The sequence below is a fragment of the Dendrobates tinctorius genome, unplaced genomic scaffold, assembly GCF_039654945.1.
Source record: "Dendrobates tinctorius isolate UK_male_01 unplaced genomic scaffold, ASM3965494v1 ptg000209l, whole genome shotgun sequence".
Classification (NCBI taxonomy): domain Eukaryota; kingdom Metazoa; phylum Chordata; class Amphibia; order Anura; family Dendrobatidae; genus Dendrobates; species Dendrobates tinctorius.
The window spans coordinates 7,430,116-7,453,288 of NW_027361876.1; the positions used below are offsets into that span (position 1 = coordinate 7,430,116).

The 23,173-nt window shown below is 45.0% G+C and overlaps 1 protein-coding gene across 3 annotated transcripts in view; it reads left to right on the plus strand.

Moving 5' to 3' along the window:
* The window catches only part of EEA1 (early endosome antigen 1), a 278,411-nt gene that overhangs the window by 237,972 nt on the left and 17,266 nt on the right, over positions 1 to 23,173 (plus strand). For all 3 annotated transcript variants that reach the window (XM_073554267.1, XM_073554268.1, XM_073554269.1), the window contains 6 exons: positions 11,427 to 11,609; positions 15,492 to 15,677; positions 16,463 to 16,594; positions 20,820 to 21,005; positions 21,152 to 21,390; positions 22,244 to 22,364. In XM_073554267.1, the coding sequence (XP_073410368.1) occupies positions 11,427 to 11,609; positions 15,492 to 15,677; positions 16,463 to 16,594; positions 20,820 to 21,005; positions 21,152 to 21,390; positions 22,244 to 22,364 (1,047 nt within the window). The remainder of the gene's footprint in view (positions 1 to 11,426; positions 11,610 to 15,491; positions 15,678 to 16,462; positions 16,595 to 20,819; positions 21,006 to 21,151; positions 21,391 to 22,243; positions 22,365 to 23,173) is intronic.

Here is a 23,173-nt window from a genome sequence, read left to right on the forward strand (position 1 = left end):
ACACCTGTCCAACTGTGTGTTAAGACTTAATTTCTAATCAGCCAATCACATGGCGGCAACTCAGTGCATTTAGGCATGTAGACATGGTCAAGACAATCTCCTGCAGTTCAAACCGAGCATCAGTATGGGGAAGAAAGGTGATTTGAGTGCCTTTGAACGTGGCATGATTGTTGGTGCCAGAAGGGCTGGTCTGAGAATTTCAGAAACTGCTGATCTACTGGGATTTTCACGCACAACCATCTCTAGGGTTTACAGAGAATGGTCCGAAAAAGAAAAAAAATCCAGTGAGCGGCAGTTCTGTGGCCGGAAATGCCATGTTGATGCCAGAGGTCAGAGGAGAATGGGCAGACTGGTTCGAGCTGATAGAAAGGCAACAGTGACTCAAATTGCCACCCGTTACAACCAAGGTAGGCAGAAGAGCATCTCTGAACGCACAGTGCGTCGAACTTTTAGGCAGATGGGCTACAGCAGCAGAAGACCACACTGGGTACCACTCCTCTCAGCTAAGAACAGGAAACTGAGGCTACAATTTGCACAAGCTCATCGAAATTGGACAGTAGAAGATTGGAAAAACGTTGCCTGGTCTGATGAGTCTCGATTTCTGCTGCGACATTCGGATGGTAGGGTCAGAATTTGGCGTAAAAAACATGAAAGCATGGATCCATCCTGCCTTGTATCAACGGTTCAGGCTGGTGGTGGTGGTGTCATGGTGTGGGGAATTTTTTCTGGGCACTCTTTGGGCCCCTTGGTACCAATTGAGCATCGTTGCAATGCCACAGCCTACCTGAGTATTGTTGCTGACCATGTCCATCCCTTTATGACCACAATGTACCCAACATCTGATGGCTACTTTCAGCAGGATAATGCGCCATGTCATAAAGCTCGAATCATCTCAGATTGGTTTCTTGAACATGACAATGAGTTTACTGTACTCAAATGGCCTCCTCAGTCACCAGATCTCAATCCAATAGAGCATCTTTGGGATGTGGTGGAACGGGAGATTCGCATCAGGGATGTGCAGCCGACAAATCTGCGCCAACTGTGTGATGCCATCATGTCAATATGGTCCAAAATCTCTGAGGAATGCTTCCAGCACCTTGTTGAATCTCTGCCACGAAGAATTGAGGCAGTTCTGAAGGCAAAAGGGGGTCCAACCCCTTACTAGCATGGTGTACCTAATAAAGTGGCCAGTGAGTGTATATACACTCACTGGCCACTTTATTAGGTACACCTGTCCAACTGTGTGTTAAGACTTAATTTCTAATCAGCCAATCACATGGCGGCAACTCAGTGCATTTAGGCATGTAGAAATGGTCAAGACAATCTCCTGCAGTTCAAACCGAGCATCAGTATGGGGAAGAAAGGTGATTTGAGTGCCTTTGAACGTGGCATGATTGTTGGTGCCAGAAGGGCTGGTCTGAGAATTTCAGAAACTGCTGATCTACTGGGATTTTCACGCACAACCATCTCTAGGGTTTACAGAGAATGGTCCGAAAAAGAAAAAAAATCCAGTGAGCGGCAGTTCTGTGGCCGGAAATGCCATGTTGATGCCAGAGGTCAGAGGAGAATGGGCAGACTGGTTCGAGCTGATAGAAAGGCAACAGTGACTCAAATTGCCACCCGTTACAACCAAGGTAGGCAGAAGAGCATCTCTGAACGCACAGTGCGTCGAACTTTGAGGCAGATGGGCTACAGCAGCAGAAGACCACAATGGGTACCACTCCTCTCAGCTAAGAACAGGAAACTGAGGCTAAAATTTGCACAAGCTCATCGAAATTGGACAGTAGAAGATTGGAAAAACGTTGCCTGGTCTGATGAGTCACGATTTCTGCTGCGACATTCGGATGGTAGGGTCAGAATTTGGCGTAAACAACATGAGAGCATGGATCCATCCTGCCTTGTATCAACGGTTCAGGCTGGTGGTGGTGGTGTCATGGTGTGGGGAATTTTTTCTGGGCACTCTTTGGGCCCCTTGGTACCAATTGAGCATCGTTGCAACGCCACAGCCTACCTGAGTATTGTTGCTGACCATGTCCATCCCTTTATGACCACAATGTACCCAACATCTGATGGCTACTTTCAGCAGGATAATGCGCCATGTCATAAAGCTCGAATCATCTCAGATTGGTTTCTTGAACATGACAATGAGTTTACTGTACTCAAATGGCCTCCTCAGTCACCAGATCTCAATCCAATAGAGCATCTTTGGGATGTGGTGGAACGGGAGATTCGCATCAGGGATGTGCAGCCGACAAATCTGCGCCAACTGTGTGATGCCATCATGTCAATATGGTCCAAAATCTCTGAGGAATGCTTCCAGCACCTTGTTGAATCTCTGCCACGAAGAATTGAGGCAGTTCTGAAGGCAAAAGGGGGTCCAACCCCTTACTAGCATGGTGTACCTAATAAAGTGGCCAGTGAGTGTATATTATGTGTGTATATATATTATGTGTGTGTATGTATGTGTATATATATATATATATATATATATATATATATATATATTTATTTCATAGAGAGATACATAGTAGAATAGAAATTAGTTCATTTGTCGGCTTCTGAAAAATCATTGCAGAAGCCGACAGGATAGGAGACATGGTTTGCATACAGTAAACTATTGCAGAACAGTTAGATTTATATATGTCAGTGACAGTGTTGTGTAAAATTTGGGAGCTGTAGGTATTTAATGAAAGGAATGTGTCAACGGAAAATTTTCTGCACCAGAGAGGGAAAGCCAGTGACTGAGGGCAGATATTAATAGCCTAGAGAGGGCCCATGGGTATTGCCCCCACCCCCCCCCGGCTAAAAAAAATCTGCCCCAGGAAAGGCCAATTCCAGCACTTAACCTCTCTCTTCCCATTGCCCTGTAGTGGTGGCATGTGGGGTAATAAGGGGTTAGTGTCACCTTTGTATTTATTGTAAAGTAACATTAAGTCTGGCTTAGTAATGGAGAGGTGTCAATAAGACACCTATACATTACTAATCATGAAGCTTGTAAAGGGTTAAATACACACACACAGAATAAAGTATTTTAATGAAATAAAAGAACACAGTTTTACCAACCTTATTCCTCTGCTAAATTCAAATGAAACCCTCAATCTCCTGTAAAAAAATAAAAAACCAACAATATACCATACCTTTCTGGCCATGCAGTCAATCCCACGGCGTAAATCCATATCTGGAGGTTAAATAGTTTACAACCGGGAGCGGTGCTAATACTACTGCCCCGGCTGTAAACCACGGAGGAATGAATGTGAAGCTGCCTGCGCCAGCATCAGTGACGTCAGCGCAGCCTCCCAGCCTGACCTGTGGTGAACTCTAAAGAGTGGGAAAGTGTCCGTTCATTTTCCCACGCTGCCGAGTTCATCGCAGGTCAGGCTGGGAGGCTGCGCAGCATCAGTGACGTCAGCCCAGCCTCCCAGCATGACCTGCGATAAATTCGGCAGCATGGGAAAATGAACTGACACTTTCCCACACTGCAGAGTTCACCGCGGAAGAGGCTGTGTTGACGTCACTGATCGGGCGCAGCCTGACCTGCCATGAACTCGGCAGCGTGGGAAAATGGACTGACACTTTCCCACACTGCAGAATTCACCTCGGGTCAGGCTGGGAGACTGCGCTGACATCACTGATGCTGAAGCCGGCAGCTTCTCATTCATTCCTCTGTGGTTTACAGCCGGGGTGGTAGCATTAGTACCGCTCCCGTTTGTAAACTCTTTACAGTGAAAGGCAAATCGGACCCTAGGAGTAATCCAAAGGTGGTAAGGGCAAAAATATCCTTGACCAGCAAACTCCTGATAAGCAATGACTGTTCTCCTGTTGGGGGTTGACTCTTGGGCTTCCTCAGTGGCAATCCATCTCCACAAATCAGTGGGTCCTCCGTACCATCCAGGACGGATTGAAACTAGAGTTCGAGAATCTTCCCCCTCAATGCCTGAGAATTACCTCTTTACAGTCTCTACACCTTTAGCACCCTTTACTGTTAAATATTCAGTGTCTACTTCAAGCAAAGGTGATCTCTCGAGTACCCCTGCAGGAGAGAGGCAGAGGCCACTGTTCTCGCCTATACCTAGTCGAGAAGCCTTCAGGGAAACAGAGTTATCATCTTAATCTGAAACACCTGAATCAGGTGATCTCATACAGACGATTCAAGATGAAGTCGATCAAGTCAGCAATCTCTCTAATCGGACAGGATTGGGTAATGGCTACAATAGATCTGAGGGATGCCTATTACCATCTCTCTGTCCATCCAGTTCACCGGAAGTTCCTCAGATTTGCGGTTTCCCATGGTCACCAGGTCAGCCTTTACCAATTCAACGTCCTCCCGTTCGGCATTTCATCATCACCACGGGTATTTACCAAGATTATAGAATCGTAGAGTTGGAAGGGACCTCCTGGGCCATCTGGTCCAACCCCCTGCTCAAAGCAAGATTCGCTAAATCATCCCTGACAGATGTCTGTCCAGCCTCTGTTTGAAGACTTCTATTGAAGGAGAACTCACCACCTCTCGTGGCAGCCTGTTCCACTCATTGATCACTCTAACTGTCAAAAAGTTTTTCTAATATCTAATCTGTGTCTGCTCCCATTCAGTTTCATCCCATTGCTTCTAGTCTTTCCTTGTGCAAATGAGAATAAAGATGATCCTTCTACAATGTGACAGCCCTTGAGATATTTGTAGACCGCTATTAAGTCTCCTCTCAGTCTTCTCTTCTGCAAGCTAAACATTCCCAAATCCTGCAACCTTTCCTCATAAGACAGGATTTGCAGACCGGTCCCCATTCTGGTCGCTCTTTTCTGAACTTGCTTCAGTTTGTTGATGTCTTTTTTTAAAATGTGGCGCCCAAAACTGGACACAGTATTCCAGATGAGGTCTGACCAAAGAGGAGTAGAGGGCAATTATGACTTCACGTGATCTAGACTGTATGCTTCTGTTAATACATCCTAGAATTGCATTTGCCTTTTTTGCTGCTGCATCACAAATTCAGTCTGTGATCTATTAGTATACCCAAGTATTTTTCACATGTGCTGTTGCTTAGCCCTATTCCTCCCATTCTGTATTTGCTTTTTTCATTTTTATTGCCCAGATGTAGTACTTTGCATTTTTCCCTGTTAAAAACCATTCTGTTAGTTTCTGCCCACTGCTCCAGTTTGTTTATATATTTTTGAATCCTCTCTCTCTCTTCTCTAGTATTAGCTATCCCTCCTAGCTTTGTGTCAACAGCAAATTTAATCAGTTTACCCTCAATTCCTTCATCTAAATCATTGATAAAGATGTTGAACAATACAGGGCCCCGGACAGAGCCCTGTGGTACCCCACTTGAGACATTCTTGCAACTGGATGTGCAGCCTTTTACAACCACTCTTTGGGTCCGATCACTAAGCCAGTTATGAATCCACCTAACAGTTGCCTTGTCCATTCCACACTTAGCCATTTTTTCAATAAAGATTGAGTGAGATACTTTGTCAAATGCTTTGCTGAAGTCAAGATATACTATACAGCATTTCCCTGATCCACCAAATCAGTGATTCTGTCATAGAAGGAAATTAAGTTAGTCTGACATGACTTATTAGTTACAAACCCATGCTGACTCTGTTTAATCACTTCGTTCTTATCCAGGTACTTACATACATGTTGTTTAATAATTTGTTCAAAGATCTTTCCTGGTATAGAAGTCAGACTCACCGGCCTATAGTTACCTGGGTCCACCTTCTTCCCCTTTTTGAAGATAGGAACAACATTTCCTCTTCTCCAGTCATCTGGGACTTCTCCTGTTCTCCAAGAATTTTCAAAGATTATGGAGAGGGGTTCAGAAATTTCTTCTGCTATCTCCTGCAGTACTCTGGGGTGCAATTCATGTGGACCTGGAGACTTGAATTCATTTAGGTTAGCTAAGTGTTTCCTCGCTATCTTTCTGTTTATAACTATCCTGGATTTTTCTATTCCCTTAATAGGACAGTAAAGAACAGTTGATGTTACATTTCCTTTTTGAGAGAAAACAGATGCAAAATAGGAATTTAAAAGTTCGGCCGTAATCTTCATGCATCTCCAGGGGATTTGCATCATTCCGTATCTAGACGACTTTCTCGTCGTCGCACCATCTATTCCTCGTTTGAATCGAGATTTGACAAGAACCTTGGAAATCCTGGAATCCTTGGGATGGATGCCAAATTTGGAAGAGTCGGATCTCCATCCTTCATCAAGGAAAAAATTACTAGGAATCCTCCTGGACTCGGGGAAAAGAACATCCTTCTTGCCCAGGGATCGTCAACTTGATCTTTTTCAGAGGATCTCCAGGTTCAGAGACCAGAGGGCTCCTACCCTGAGAATGTCTATTCTGGGATCACTGGCATCATGTATCCGGCCAGTTGCCTGGGCTCAAGCCCATACTTGATTCCTCCAGACTCATGTTCTTTCATCTTGGGACAGGCACCAAAATTCTCTGACCAGGAGAGTTCCCCTTCCCGGTCATGTGAAGTCTTCTCTCTCGTGGTGGCTAAACTACTGTAAATTCCAGTGGGGAGTCAGCTGGGACCAGCTTCCCCTGAAGATACTCACTTCAGACGGCAGTGAAAGAGGCTGGGTTGCTGTGGTAGAGAGAGCCCACTTCCAGAGGCTATGGGGCCCAGGCGTCAGATCCAGCTCCTCAAATCTCAGAGAACTGAAGGCAGTGGAGGAGACGTTGAAAGCTGTATCTGTCCTTGTCCAAGGTCATCATGTACGTGTCTATTCCGACAATATGACCACGGTGGCCTACCTACAGCACCAGGGAGGCACGAGATACGCCAGTTTGAAGTCGACCACTGAAAGAATTTTTTCCTGGGCAGAGACACATCTGTCCATCACAGCAGTTCATCTAAAAGGGTCCGCCAATGTCCAGGCAGACTTCCTCAGCAGAAAGGACGTCCATCCGGGGGATTGGTGCCTAGGCCAGGCAGTCTTTCTATCCCTTGTCAAGATGGAGATTTCTGGATGTGGACCTATTTGCCAATGGCCAGAACGAAAAGGTGAATACGTTCTTTTCCCTCAGTCCTGTGGATGGAGCATGAGGAGTAGATGCCTTTTCTCACCCTTGGAGGTTCAACCTGGCCTATGCCTTCCCACCGATCCCAATTCTAGCAAAGACACTACAGAAGATATGATCCGATCAGGTCACCACGATTCTAATCGCTCCCATGTGGCCAGTAAGAAGCTGGTACAGTGCTTTGATGGACATGGCCCAGGAAGGTCTGTTACCGCTGTCCCAGAAAGACTACCTCCTACACCAAGGTCCCCTGTTACACCTTGACTTTCACAGGTTGAACCTTGCAGCCTGGCTACTGAAGTCAAAATCCTAAAAGCTAAAGGGCTTTCAGATGAAGTAATACTAACTTTCCAGAAGAGTAGGAAGCCAGTGACCAACACCATCTATGGCAAGGTTTGGAAGAAATATTTGTCCTGGTGCTCTATGAACATTCCTGATCGCTTCCATCCTAACATTGCGCAGATTCTGGATTTTCTTCAAAAGGGGCTGGATCTAGGTCTTACCTAGTAAACTAAGTACAGGTGTCAGCGATTAGCACCTTTTTTTTACCAGAACTTAGCTAGTCATCGCTGGATAAAACATTTCATGACTACACCTGCTAGAATCCAACCTAGGCTTTGTATCTGGATTCCCCCTGGGATCTTAATCTGGTGCTTAACAGTTTAACCAAAGATCCATTTGAACCCTTGTCAACCATGAGTTTAAAACACCTTACCCTTAAAACTGTCTTCCTAGTAGCAATTACTACCGCTAGGTGTGTAGGAGAGCTTCAGGCCCTATGACACAAGAGCCTTACTTAACAGTTACTGCCGATGGACTTTCATAGAGGTCAGGATATTGTGCTACCCTCATTCTGCCCAAACCCTTCCAGTACGAAGGAAGAAGCCTTTCACACCTTTGATGTTCCCAGTGCGGTTCTCTTCTACCTCCATCAAACCAAGGGTTGGAGAATTGACCAAAATTTATTCATTCAGCCCTCAGGACGAAATAAGGGCAAGAAGGCGGCTAAGAATACGATAGCCAATTGGATCAAACAAGCTATCTGTCTGGCATACTCATCACAGAATCTATCTCCTCTTGCATCACTGAAAGCTCATTCTACACATTCAGTGTCAACATCATGGGCAGAGAGCGGGGACACATCTACTGAGCAGATATGCAGAGCCGCCACCTTGTCTTCTGTCCATACATTTACCAGACACTACAGACTAAGTTTTAATAGAGATTTAGCATTCGGCCGACGAGTTCTGCAGACTGTGGTCCCCCTCTAAGAAATTAGTTGTTGGTATTACTCCGCTGCTGCGGTCGTGGAAGGTTCCTAGAAACCGAATTACCGTTAAGGCTAATTCTGTTTTTCCCCGATGTCCGCCACAGTAAAAACAATAGGAAGTGCAGGGATGCCGCCTCACTCCTGCTGCTGACAGCTTCCTGCAACAGTGACCCTACCTCCTGGAACCTCGCTCTATCGCAGCGACCTACCCCCCTCGTGCCCCAGTAAGCTACCGTAAAAGTGGACTACAAGACACCCAACAATTGTATTAAAAATAGTTTTTTTCTATTTTTGCCCACATAATTTGGGGTGCGTTTTAAGGTTTAGTATGTCTTACAATCCTCAAAATATGGTGTGCTCTACTGTATGTATGTATGTATGTATATGTTATCTCTATATATAAAACTGAATGTGTGTGTGTATCACCAACCAATCACGAAGCATCTTTCATTTCACCAGAGCTGTGTAAAAGAAGATGAGTTGTGATTGGGTGCTATGAGCAACAGTTTTCCTTGCAACCAATCACTAAGCATCTTTCATTTCGCCAGAGCTGTTTAAAAGAAGCTGATCTGTGATTGGTTGCTATGATCTACAGTTTTCCCTCTCCAGAGAACACCTCAGCAGACACTGACATGGTGGGAGAAATCTAGCATTCCTGGAAATATAAGCTCCCAGCCATTGTCTGCCCCCAAAAAGGAGCAGAGAGCACATGACAGAAATGAATTACCCCTTCCGTGCCCATATACATATCACACATCCTCCATCCTATAGGCACATCTTCCCTCTTAAAGGGATCATTGGTAGGTAAGTCAGGGCAAATCCATCCAGCGCTCTGATACTGACCCCTAGGCCTCTCTTGAAGGGATCATTGGTATGGAAGTCAGGGCATATTCCTCAGCGCCCTGATTCTGACTCCAGGCTTCTATTAAAGGGATCATTGATATGGAAGTTAGGGCAATTCCACTCAGCACTCTGGTTCTGACCCCAAGCTCTCTTAAAGGGATCCCCAGTATGGAAGTCAAGGCAATTGCCTTCAAATGCTCTGGTACTGACCCCAGGCTCTCTTAAAAGCTGTCTCCTGTATGGAAGTTAGAGCAAATCCCTCAGCACTCTGATTCTCACCCCAGGCTTCTATTAAAGTGATCATTGGTATGGAAGTCAGTGCAAATCCACTCAGTGCTCTGGTTCTGACCCCAGGCCCCTCTTAAAGGGATCTCCGGTATGGAAGTTAGGGTAATTCCACTCAGCGCTCTGGTTCTGACCCCAGGCTGACGGGATGATGTGGGATATTAGGGGTAGTAGTCCGGTGGATTTGACGGTATGATGTGGGATATTAGGGGTAGTAGTCCGGTGGCTCTGGCTGACAGGAAGATGTGGGATATTAGTGATAGTAGTCCGGTGGCTCTGGCTGACGGGACGATGTGGGATATTATAGTGAATATGGCTATGCGGAGTGGGCGGGGCTATACACTCAGCGCCGGGCTCTTCAGCTAGTATAACTATATAAATGGAATCATTCCCCTGCCCCCCCCCCCCCATTAAAAATAATGAAACAGAAAAATCAACATATTTGCTGTCTTGCATCAAAAAGAAAAACTAAATTTCAGAATATAAAGTTATTGAAATCAAACAGTAAACACAAAACCAAAATAAATTGAAACCCTAGAATTGCCACTTTTAGGTCGCCGCACGGTATCAATCCAAATGTCAGCTCAGTGCACAAAAAATCCAGCTCCATTGACGGAAAAATAAAATCTTGCGGGTCTCAGGTCATTTTTACTATGCAATGAATGTAGTAACAAAATATAAAGCTCAAACAATGGCGGAATTGCATTTTTCTATTTGTAATTTTACTGTTTTTCCTGTTTTCCGGTACATTATATGGTAAGGTGAGTGGTGTAATTCAAAAGTACAACTTGTCCTGCTAAAAACAAGCTCTTTTGTGGCTATGTCAGTGGGTCGCCCTCCCAGTGCCGTGGGGTACTCGGTACCGGGCCGGTGTCAGGGGGATGTGTCACAGCATCGGTGACCCGGTCCGTGGCCCTGGGCGCCCAAGTAATCAGGGGTGTTGAATGGTGGTTTGTAGTTAATGGAATAGTTCGTGACGCCACCTGTGGTGTTCGGCAAGTGGGATGTTGGGCCGACACTGCATGCAGATCCTCTGGGGCTGGTGGTGTGTTGCAGCCAAGATGGTGAAGCTCCCCACAGGTGGAGCTGTAGCCCCAGGGCAGTGTAGATGTAGGGGCAGAGGAGAGGTGCAGGTGGTGTTGAAGCTGATACCCAGATGTAGTGGTACAGGGTGTGTTGGCGCAAGAATAATTGGAGGACACCAGGGCGTGCAGTTCCAAAGCTTAACTCACAGTCTGTAGCACACACAGATGCCTGCCTCTGTGCTGTGTCCTCCTGGTCAGGGACTCACTCCAGATCAGATGGAATGCTCGCTTCCAACACTCCGCCAACATGTGCCTTTCTGAACGTCTCCTCTTATAGCACCTTTAAGTACTCCTAGTACTGAGTTACACTGGAGTGCCTCCTGACAGATGTTCCCAAGAACTCTACTTGTACGGCAGACAGCTGTAGCTTGCCTCTCTCCTGTGCCTCCAACTCACCTGGATGGTTGGGTACCACACCTCAGGAGGAGGTGCAGTACCTCTGTGGCAACTGAATCCTCAGGGGCGCCACATCAGCATAAAAATGCGAAAGTTATGGTTCTTAGAAAAAGCGGAGCAAGAGCCAAATGTACAGATCAAAAATGTCCTTAAGTGGTTAAAAAGATGGTGGCAATCTAAAATGTTTGAAAGGCTTTGTTTCCATCTGAATCGTGGCTTCCGTTTGTAATGGAAGCCACAATCTTATTATATATAATCTTATCCTAGTCCTATATTGCTTTGATGAATACCATGACCTAGGTAATTTACTAGAACAGTGATGATCCTAAACATTAGTTTTCTTTATTTATAAAAATGTACAATTATAGGATTAAGTTTTTGTGGATTTTTCTCTGTTTCTTTCTGGGATTGGGGTGGGTAGTAGTAACAGAGGGTTTTTCTTTTTGACTCCATCACTCCACATATCATGCCGTTATTATTAATGACCTAAAGTTTGTACTCGATGCTCATGATTTTGTGTTTCAGGTGCAACAAGAGGAATTACTACAGCAGCAGGTTTCAACATTAAGTAGGGATCTGGCATCTGAAAAAGGAAAACTGTCTGATTTACAGAAATTCAGTGAAGGCGTCCTGGAAAAACTGGGGAATCTACAGTCAGATATGTACGGGAAAGAGTCTGAAGTTTCCGCCCTTCGACAAGATCTTAAAGTATGTCTGAGCCTGGTAAAACAGTGCCCTTTTGCACAATATTGGGTTTGATCTAATCCATTCAAAACATATTCTAGCTGTGGGTAACTCCCCAAAATAAAGAAGAGATTCATTACATTAAAACCAATCTATCTTTATTGAAGGAAAACATCTATAAAACATAGCCTTAAGTACCTCGTATAGGGGATGCCACTGAATCCTGACCGATGGGTAACAACCACTGGCATAATAAGAATTTGATGATCATAGAGTAGGGTACTACATAGTTAATTTCCAGTGACTCCCCATACAATGTATCACATAAGACCTATGTCATTTATAATCCTGTAACCCTAGGTATAAGTACCCTATATACTCGTGTATAAGCCGACCCGTGTATAAGCCGACCGCCCTAATTTTGCCACAAAAAACTGGGAAAACTTATTGACTCATGTATAAGCCGAGGGTTGTGCTGCACAAGGGTTAATGGTGGTCCAAAAAGATGCTCCATAGATAAATACCCCCCATATATTGCTGCACAAGGGTTAATGGTGGCCCAAGTAGATGCTCCATACATAAATACCCCCCATATATTGCTGCACAAGGGTTAATGGTGGCTCAAGTAGAAGCTCCATATATAAATACCCCCCATATGCTGCACAAGGGTTAATGGTGGCCCAAGCAGATGCTCCACACATAAATACCCCCCATATGCTGCACAAGGGTTAATGATGGCTCAAGTAGAAGCTCCATATATAAATACCCCCCATATGCTGCACAAGGGTTAATGGTGGCTCAAGTAGAATCTCCATACATAAATACCCCCCATATCCTGCTGCTGCTATATTAAAAAAAAAAAGACATACTCACCTCTCCGTCGCTGGGGGCCAGGTGCCGGTGTCGCCGGTGGTTCAGGCCCCCGGCACTAGCTATATTTACCGTTCCCGGTTCCATTGCTGTCTCCCGGGTCCTGTGCAGTGACGTTAGCAGAAGGCGCGCACTGACTACGTCATCGCGCCCTCCGCTAAATGTCACAGCCAGAGGACCGGGAAAACAGCGATGGAACGGGGATCGGTAAATATTGCTCTGCTCCCCGTCCTCCCTGTCATACTCACCCCCCCTCCTGGCGCACGGTCTCTTCAGCCCCTGCTTCCAGCATGATGTCAGCGTCCCAGCTGCCCCTGCTTCCAGCATGATGTCGGCGTCCCAGCTGCCCCTGCTTCCAGCATGATGTCGGCGTCCCAGCTGTTCCTTCATTCAGCGGTCACGTGGTACCGCTCATTAAATTTGTGCATATTCATGAGTTTAATGAGCGGTACCATGTGACCGCTGAATGCAGGAACAGCTGGGACACTGAGATCATGGGGGAAGTGAAGCAGGGGGGCTGCAGAGACTGTGCCAGGAGGGGGGAGTATGGTCTCTGACACCCCCCCACTCCCCCTCCCGCGCCGACCCCCGTATATGACTCGCGTATAAGCCGAGAGCGGGGGGACATTCAGCCCAAAAAAATGGGCTGAAAGTCTCTGCTTAAACACGAGCATATACGGTAATTAAGTAATGTAATGGGAGCTGGAATATATTTCCATCAGTGTAGACTGACTCATCAAATCCTATTCACGGTATTTATAGGGGCATAACAAGGTATATAGCAATGAATGCTTATAGGTATTAATATCATTATCACCAACCCTAGTCCAAAGCAGGATGTTAATACTTGAGAAAATAGATATAAATGAATTTAGATGGCGATAAGGATACATGCATATCCACCAGAATAAATAGATATAAAGATATCTAGATGGTAAATGGTGATAGCATGCATATATGGGAAAAATATAAGTCCAAAGAGTTATACTTGTAACGCGGAAGAGTGTAAATGATCGGTGATGGGTCATGAGAATGCAGCTCGAAGTCACAAAAAATGAAAATTCCACAGGTCTCTAAAAAAGTTGACAAACAAAAAAACTTTTTTTCATACAAATTTGGGAATTTTGTTTTTCCACCACTTAAAAAATAAACTATACATGTTTGGTATCTATGTATGTGTACTGACCTGGGGAATCATTTTACCGGGTCAGTTTTAACATATAGTGAGCATGGTAAATAAAAAAAAAAAAAAACAATTGTGGAGTTGCACTTTTTTTTTTTTTGTAATTTCACCGCATTTGGAATTTTTTCTCAGTTTTCCAGTACACTATATGGTAAAATCAATGGTGTCATTCAAAAGTACAAATCGTGACACAAAAAAGCAAGCCCTCATACATCAATATTGATGGAAAAATAAAGTTATGGCTGTTGGAAGAAGTTAAAAACAAAAAAAAAAAAAATGGAAAACCATGATGTCAAGGGGTTAAATGACCTTTAGATGGCATTTTCATGTGCAACACATTATTTTTATTTGAGTTTCCCGTGTAGCTGGTATATTAGTCTCATTTACAGGATATATTTAGCCTCCTGCCTGCAAATTGAAGCTTACTGGGTCTCCAAGATACAGGCAGCTCCTGCTACTTGCTTACATTTAGCGATCACATGATCACTGGGTCTGGAGGAGGAAGCACTGTCTGTGCTTTTTAATCTGTATAGCCAAGCGCCAATTCAGCATTGTGTATAAAAGGTTCGAAAGGTAATAAATGCAGAAATTGTTCCACTGTCATCTCTAAAATGTTATAAATTGATAGGTTTGTTTCATTCTATTACTTAAATGTTACAAAAATATGGATACTGCAATCTTGAGTCATTTCCTTTCTCCATTTTTTAACCCAAAAAGCTCAGTTATGTATAAAATAACTGATCTCTAGTTATTCTCCCCGGATCCAGTGCTGCCTCTCCACTGTTGTCCCACTAGGTTGATCGGGCTGCAGTGGTGAGTGGTGCAGTGGTCGACAGCGCTGCAGCCAATCACTGAGCTCAGTAACTCAGTGCATGTAGATTGCACTTCTGCTGAATTCAGTGATTGGCTAGGCCACTATCAATACGATGTTGCCACTACATTTGATCAATGGAGACAGGGGCAGCTCAGTCTGCTATTCTACACATAGCTGAGCTTGTGGACTAAGCACAAAATAGGACAATTCCTTTAAGAGGGGAAAGTGTGTTTTTAGTTCTGCCGAAACTTCTTCCACCTGCTTTTTGATGAGTTAAGTGGTAATTCTGCCTTGAACTGAAAAACTGAATAATCTGACTAGGGCCTTATTCAAATGTCAATGATTTTTCTTGTGTGCAAAATAAGGCTGTTTCATCAGTGTTTTTTTATCTGAGTTTGGTCGGTGTTTCGGTTTTTCGCTAATGAAATAAAAACTTATGGAGGTTTATCGAGCGTCATAGAGTCTGAAAATCAGTCCGTGCCCAAATGGCATGCGAGTGCTGTCTGATTGTTTTTACTGACCCATAGATTTACATTGCCATGTTTTGTGTTGACGATTGAATCAAAATCGGACATGTCTCTGTGATTTTGCGTGGACCACTTGATTAGCAAAATTATGCAGACATACGAACAGGTAGTCTAGTGTTGAGCGAACATGCTGCGATAAGGTATTGTTTGAGCATGCTCTGGTGCTAACAGAGTATCTTCGCCATGCTCTAATACTATGTTCGAGTCCCCGCAGCGGCATGTCTCATGGCTGTTCGACAGACGCAACACATGCAGGAATTGCCTAACAAACAAGTAATCAGTGCATGTGTTGCTGCTGTGGCTACTTGAACATAGTATTCGAGCACACCGAAGACACTCTGTTAGCACCTGAGCATGCTCATATAACACTGTATCCGAGCACATTCGTTCAACACTAACAGGTACCAGTTCTGTCTGTGGGAAGCACACTCATATTCTTATACTTAAAACAGAAATGATTGACAAACTACAATAATTAATGTGGATAATCATAATTCATGTATACATTTCAGTCTTTAGAGGAGAAACTAATACTAGCCCAAGAGGAACTGAAATCTAACAGGAATGAAATAAGTAGCCAAGTGAAACAGATCAAGGAGCTAACTACAATGAAGAGCACTATGGAGCAGGAAATATTGACAAAGACGACTCAACTGAAGGAACATGGGCAAAGTCTTCTGGAATTGCAAAAACAGAAGGTTTTTTTGCCATTTCTTATCTTTGTTTTAAAATACATATACATATTTTTTAAGATCCTCTGTTTCCAGCATTTGCTAACTCACATTACATTGTTACTTTTTACTGTTTTATTTTGTATTGTTTTCCATTTGTGTGATGACTAGCTTAGGCTGGTTTCACACTAGCGCATTTTCAGCGCGCGCACGGCCGGGGGTAGCTCCGCCCCCGATCCGGCTCTCTGCCCGGCGTGCCCGCCCCTTCCTTGTAGCGCCGCCTCCTAGCGGACAGCGGCGCCTGCGATCGGCGCACCCTATCTTTAGCATAGGGTGCGCCGATCGTGCGCAGGCCGTGCGCTAGTTGCGCTTTGACCTGCGCTGCGCACTTTTGACGGTGCGCCGTGCGCGCCAAAATCAAACTTTTCGGATTTTGGCGCGCACGGCGCACCGTCAAAAGTGCGCAGCGCAGGTCAAAGCGCAACTAGCGCACGGCCTGCGCACGATCGGCGCACCCTATGCTAAAGATAGGGTGCGCCGATCGCAGGCGCCGCTGTCCGCTAGGAGGCGGCGCTACAAGGAAGGGGCGGGCACGCCGGGCAGAGAGCCGGCTCGGGGGCGGAGCTACCCCCGGCCGTGCGCGCGTTGAAAATGCGCTAGTGTGAAACCGGCCTAACAAGTTGCATTGATAACAGTGTAATATAAATGTGTTTTCTGAAATCTATGTCAAGAAGCACCTAAGAAGTAGGTAATCAGCTGGTGGAAACCGCAGTATCCTCTTACACTACCATTGTGTTGTATTCTGTTTTCAGGCTCTCATAGATAAAGAGTTGAATGATGAAAAAGTGAAAGGAAATAGTTTAACTGCCCTTAAGGGTAAGTTGGAAGAAGAACTCACAAAGAAGAGAGAGGAGCTAAAGAATTTCAGAGAAGAATCTCAAAAGGTATCTGCTTGTAATTCTAGACCGTACTGTACAATTTAATATACCTAATATCAGGAATGCAGTTGGCGCCTTCCATCTTCATGACGTACCAATACATCATGGTGTGGGGTCACATTTATATTGTGTGCTTAGGAGCTGAGGACACGTCATGCACGGCAGGTGCCAGCTGTGTTATACAGCATTGACTGGAACTGGCGCTAATCACTGCTGTTTAATTACTTACCTTCCGCTGTCAGGTACCAAGAGTAGCAATTAAATCATGCAATCCCATTAAGAGCTCTGTTTTAGCATCCATCACCCTAGCAAGTGATTGCAGGAAGAAAATGGTTTGCATTACAGCCGGTTGCCTGCTGAAAATCCCCACCACTGCCATTTTTGGTACTCCTAGAAAACATTATATTTATTATTTTCTGCAATACTGTGACATTGCAATAAATGATACATGGGATCAGACAATCACAGGTAACTAGTTCCCTAACTGGCCAAAAAAGTAAAACTAATTAAAATATATATTTAAAAAAAAAATATATTAAAATTAGAATCCTCCCTCATTTCCCCTATCTATAAATAAATAAATACACAGACCTGTATGGCATTGATGTGTCTGTAAAAGTCCAGTGTATGAAAATATAACAACCTATATCGGAAAATGCATAAACAAAGAAGTCAAAATGCCAGAACTGCGATTTTCAATCGCCATACTTCCCCAAAGAAATGCTGTAAAAAGCGAGCAAAGGGTTGTATGTACCTCAAAATGTTACCAACAATAAGTCAGTTCACCAAGCAATAAACAAGGCTTTACATCAATGAAAAAATATAAAAGTTGCAGTTCTCAGAAAATGGCAAAATAAAACCCTATACAACATTGGTATCACCATAATTTTACTGACCTGGAGAATCCTATATCCAGGTGATTTTTACCACGCAATGAACCTTGTTAAAATGAAACCCAGAAAGCAATTGCAGTGCTGCATTTTTTTCAACATTTGAGTCCACTTATTATTATTCCAAGATCTCGGCAGGTAAGTGTTGCTGCCTTTTTGTCTGCTGTTTAAAAAAAAAAATCACTTATTCCCTGGTTTTCAGTACATCATATGGCAAAATGAACGATGGTAGCCTCCCGGTGCAGGACATATCATGATCCGCTCACATGGCCTGCATCCCCGATTCCAAGGCGATCCTGCTGTCTGCGCTGTTGGATGAGGACATGGTGATGGATCTGAAGCATTCCTAGTTCCGTCACAATCTCCTCATGAAATTATCTCATTTCCGGTCAGCTTCCAGCACATCACTTCCGGTGGAACGTCATGTGTGAATTTTAAAATGCTCCTCGGGGCTCCACCGTGTACTCCTGGGTCCATGGGAAAAGCCCGCTTTGTATGCTTCGTACACACTTGGCTCCACTCTGTACATCTCGTACACATATGGCTCCGCTCCGTACATTCCGTACACACATGGCTCCACTCCGTACACACACGGCTTCGCTCCGTATACCCCATACACACGCGGCTCCGCTCCGAACACCAAGTACATACACGGATCCAATCCGTACACCTCGTACACGCGCGGCTCCGCTCTGTACACCTCGTACACACGGCTCCGCTCTGTACACCTCGTACACATCCGGCTCTGCTTCGTACACATCCGGCACATCCATATCCCCTGAGGAAGAAGTGGTTCACACTTTGAAACGCGTTGGGAATTAAATGGTTAAATTTCTCACATTGTGGTGATTTTATCCTGGTCAAGCAGCGCACAGTAAGCCCGAGAATAACATTTTATCCTTAAGGATTCGTATTGGAGGTCACGCAGTGGACCTTCGGGCGTGCAGCAAGCGGGTTTATATGCTTATACCTTTCCTGGAAAGGGTGAGTAGACCTTTACTATATCTATTCAATTGTCCACCAGATAAGACCCTATTGCGCTTCTCTGTTTCCTAGTTTTATTATATCCGTACACCTCGTACACATCCGGCTCCGCTCCGTACACCTCGTACACACGGCTCCGCTCCGTACACCTCGTACACACGGCTCCGCTCCGTACACCTCGTACACACGGCTCCGCTCCGTACACCTCGTACACACGGCTCCGCTCCGTACACCTCGTACACACGGCTCCGCTCCGCTCCGTACACCTCATACACACGGCTCGGCTCCGCTCCGTACACCTCATACACACACAGCTCTGCTACATCTACCCTGTAAACCCCTCCTGACCCCACACATACTTCCCTCATTCAGCACCATGACAACCAGCACAGCAGAGTCCTGCAGACACCAAGAGGCGGCAGGGCTGTGCGCACAGGAGGGGCGGAGTCAGAGGTCACATGATCGGGGGTCTGGACAAAGGCTTCTGATCATGTGACCCCCTGACTCCTCCCCTCTTGTGACCTCATCACAGGTCCTGTGTACAGAGAAGAGAGCAGCCCATCGACACGGTGAGTGGCTGCGGGGGGGTGGGTAGAGGTCTCATGCTAGGGCTAGGATGGGGTGCGTGGGGGGGCGTGGTGGCTTATCTCCCTGCAGTGCGGGACATAAAAATCTTGGGAGGGTTGGAAACTATAACCGCCGTGCACGCAGAGGGCTGGCGGCAGGAACAACAGACAGGCCAATGGCCGCATCATCAGCTGGCAAGCGGCCGATGATCGGGCGCTGCCGCCCACATGACAGCGGCCCAGCGGTAAAATGCCCGGTTGGGCATATTACCAATCCAGGCCTGTTCAGCTATCAGTAGTTTGTTCTGGAGTCTACACTGTTATTGCTATATTTACACATATAGATAACTGGGTATTTTAGCAAGCAGATGCCACTGACCTGTGATTAGGATAACTGCTATGGGAGGAGTCAATGGTAGGGTCTGGTAATTTTGCAAGTTTTATAACAGCAGGTTGTCTGAAGCTGAGAGGGAGGTGAGTAGAAAACTGCTGTATAGAAATCAATGGACTAGAGAGAAATGGCTGGTATCTTGGAGTTAGTGTATTTCAAGGGAGAAGCTGACAGGTCTGAACAGGCTTCAGTGGCCAAGCTTTGAAACTATCTGTACACTATGAAAAATAAAATCTCTCATTGCAGGAGAATGACAAGAGATTAAAAAGCAAGTCAATTGCAAACTTGCATTCCCAAGATGATTTACTAAAGCAATGTAATAACTTGAGTACCATAGTTGAAAGTAAAAATTGATGTATTTAAATGGATATGGAGACTGTAGACTGTGAGCCCTCGCGGGCAGGGTCCCCTCTCCTTATGTACTTGTGTGTCCCTTGTCTTACACATGTTTACTATACTTGTCTATATTTCCCTTTTCACATGTAAAGCGCCATGGAATAAATAGCGCTATATAAATGCATAATAATAATAATATGGATCAATGAATTCTTAAAACGCCAATAACAAAAGCACACAAATAAAGAAGATGGTGCCATGATTGGTTACTGTACACGGCACTTAATATTTCTGTAGCTTATATGAGAGCAATAGCAAACAAGTAAAATGACAAGCAATGGGAACAAATGAGACAAAGGTACAGAGACCATTACCCGTAAGAGCATACAATTTGAATGCAATGAAAGTAATGGCACAATGAGTACATGGTGCGAATTTCATTTAGGGAATCAGTCTTTCATGTTGTTAGTAGGCAATGATATAAAGTTGCATTATCCAATGCGCCACGTGGTATTTTAAGAAATTTGTGACCTGGTCAGTTTGTGTTAGCATACACCCCTAAAAAAAAAAAAAAAAGAGAAAAAATTAGAGCACCTGTCACCAAGTCCAAAGAAGATAGTTTTTGCTCTTATTTTACTTCCACTGTTCGCCTGAATATTGTGCCCTTTTTTTTCTTATTTTTTAAATCCACCATACTGTTTAATAGATTTGGGCCTTTTTATTTAATTCTACTTTTTGTCTTTATAAGGGGGTGTGACTGTAATAATGCAGAGCACCGTAAGGACAAACCTCCAGGGAGTACTGTGAGATACACTCCCCAAAAAATTAATAAAAAGGCCCATATCTCTGGAACCATATGGTGGATTTTAAAAAGTAGGAAATTGAATACTCTGGAGCAGCAGGAATAAAATAAGAACAAAATCTGGCCACTTTTGACTTCATGACTAGTCCTCTTCTATGCGCTCTTAAAGCTGCAAATGTTGACATGAGTGTAATTTTTTCGGACATATCATCTTTGTCATGGTTTCATGGCTGTAAAATGAATGATCTGTGATGTCTAACAGAAAACCAACAGTTTGGAAGAAGCCAAACATCTGCTCATTCAGCAGAAGCTGGAGCTGCAGGGGAAGATGGAGAGCTCAGTGGCAACCCTTAAGCAGGAGAAGAATCAGCAGCAGACTTTGAAAGATGAACTGAAAAAAAAAGATGATGAATGGAAGAAGCAGCATTCAGACCTAAGAGAGAAACTGGTAACTGATCAGTTATATTTCTAAGGAAAGCCATTATTGCTTTCGGTTCATCATTTACACATATTCATATAAATTGCTATTTTATGATAAAATAGGAAAGCAAAAATATAAAATTCATTATCTTTGTTGTATGTCCCCCTCTTTAGGCAGTGGAAGGAAAGGAAAAAGAGGAGCAAATGAAGAAACATGAAGAGAATGAGTCTAAGCTGAACATTCAGATCACAGCCTTAAACGAAAACCTGGCAACCCTGAAGAAGGAATGGCAGAGCAGCCAGCGAAGGGTCGGTGAGCTGGAGAACCAAACAGATGATTTACGTGGAGAGATTGCAGTGCTAGAGGCAACAGTCCAAAATAACCAGGAGGACAGACGGGCACTTCTAGAGAGGTGATTATCACGCTATACATTGCTCCTAAGGTTCAGCACTATGGAGTTCAGTGTTCAGTTGCACTAAAGGCTTCCTAGAAGTCAGTCAGCTCTCATTGTTACTGGTGGATTATTAATCTCACCAGCCAAATGGCTCACACAGAACTTTCTCTTGGGATAACTGTAAAGTCTTCATTGTATTTATTAGCTTCATCTTTCACCATATGCCATATTTTTCGGACTAAAAGATACACCCCAAATTTTAGGAAGGGAAATAGGGGGAAAAAAAAAAATTTTTTTAGAAGATGGGGGTCTGTCTTATAGTCAGAATTTAGGTTATCTTTCCTGAGGGGTGGCAGCGCTGGAGCTGGGTCAAAGGAGGCTTGGTCCCTTCCTCAAAAGACCGGGAGAGGCAGAAGTGGAGCAGTGCCCTTGATGAGAGAAGTGTGGGCGCCCCAGTTGTGCGCTTCAGGGAAATGGCCGCCTCTGGGCTGAGATCCCAGTGTGCGTATGCGCCGCCTCTGGAGGCTCACGGCTTCAAGAGAATGGCCACCGGGAAAGCAATGCTCTCCTCTCTGCCTCACTGCCAAGACCAGGCACTCAGCAATTGCACCCCTTCTGCCCGCCGCCTGCCTCCCGAGGAAGGGACTATGCCTCCACCACCTCCACAAACACCCCCCTCCCTGGTAAGCTACATTCGGACTATAAGTCACACCCACATTTCGACCCACAAAAAAGTGCATCTTAAAGTCCGAAAAATACAGTATTTTCGCATACATGTTAGTTTTACCTCCCCTTCTCACCCGAGCTAATGAGTAATAGTAACTCTTGCGTTTGAAAAGGCTGACTTTACAAGCATACTATTTGATTTCAGATATCTCAAAAGTGAAGAGGAAATTAAAAAGCTACAAGCCAAAGTAGTTGAGCTGCGGAAAAAAGTTGACGAATCTACATATGCCATGGAGGAGCTTGGACGAGAAAATCAGTCTCTACAGGTGATGAGGCGATAAACTACTATCGCAGGAAGCTCTTCTTATGCATTTATCATTGTCGGAAACTAAATTTTGTCTTTTAACCCTTTTGACCTGTACATCAAATTTGTTTATCTTCACATGACAGCTGATCTAATCAGATGTGATGTCTTTTTAACAGCCACGGGTGGAGCGGAGTTCCTCCCGAAGCTGTTAACCTGTTAAAATCCTGCTGTCCATATCTGATAACGGCATTTAACACTTGCCGGCAGTGGGGCCAATCTACGTGACCGTGACATGATAGCAAGGCGCCGATGGATTGCCTTAACAGCTGGAGATTAGGTGAAGACCCCCGTTTCTGTCATTTCGATCCTCCTGTGAAAGCTAACTCGGCTGGCGTTAATAGATCATGATTTTCTCTATACATAGCAGAGCTGATGCACTAAGGCTAGTTTCACACTAGCGTTTTTGAGCGCAGCGACGGCCTGCGCACGGCCGCCGCTAAGCCCCGCCCCCTGTCGCGCCTCCGCCGGTAGCTCCGCCTACCGGCGCATGGCGCTGCATGCGCCCTGCGTCCCCTATCTTTATCACTGGGGGCGCAGGCCGTGCGCAGTATGCATTTGGCGGCGCATGCGTCCTTTTGACGGTGCGCCGACCTGCGCCAAACGCAACCTGCTGCAGTTTGGTTGCGCCGGCGCACCGTCAAAAAGGCGCATGCGCCGCCAAACGCATTTTGCGCACGGCCTGCGCCCCCAGTGATAAAGATAGGGGACGCAGGGCGCATGCAGCGTCATGCGCCGGTAGGCGGAGCTACCGGCAGAGGCGCGGCAAGG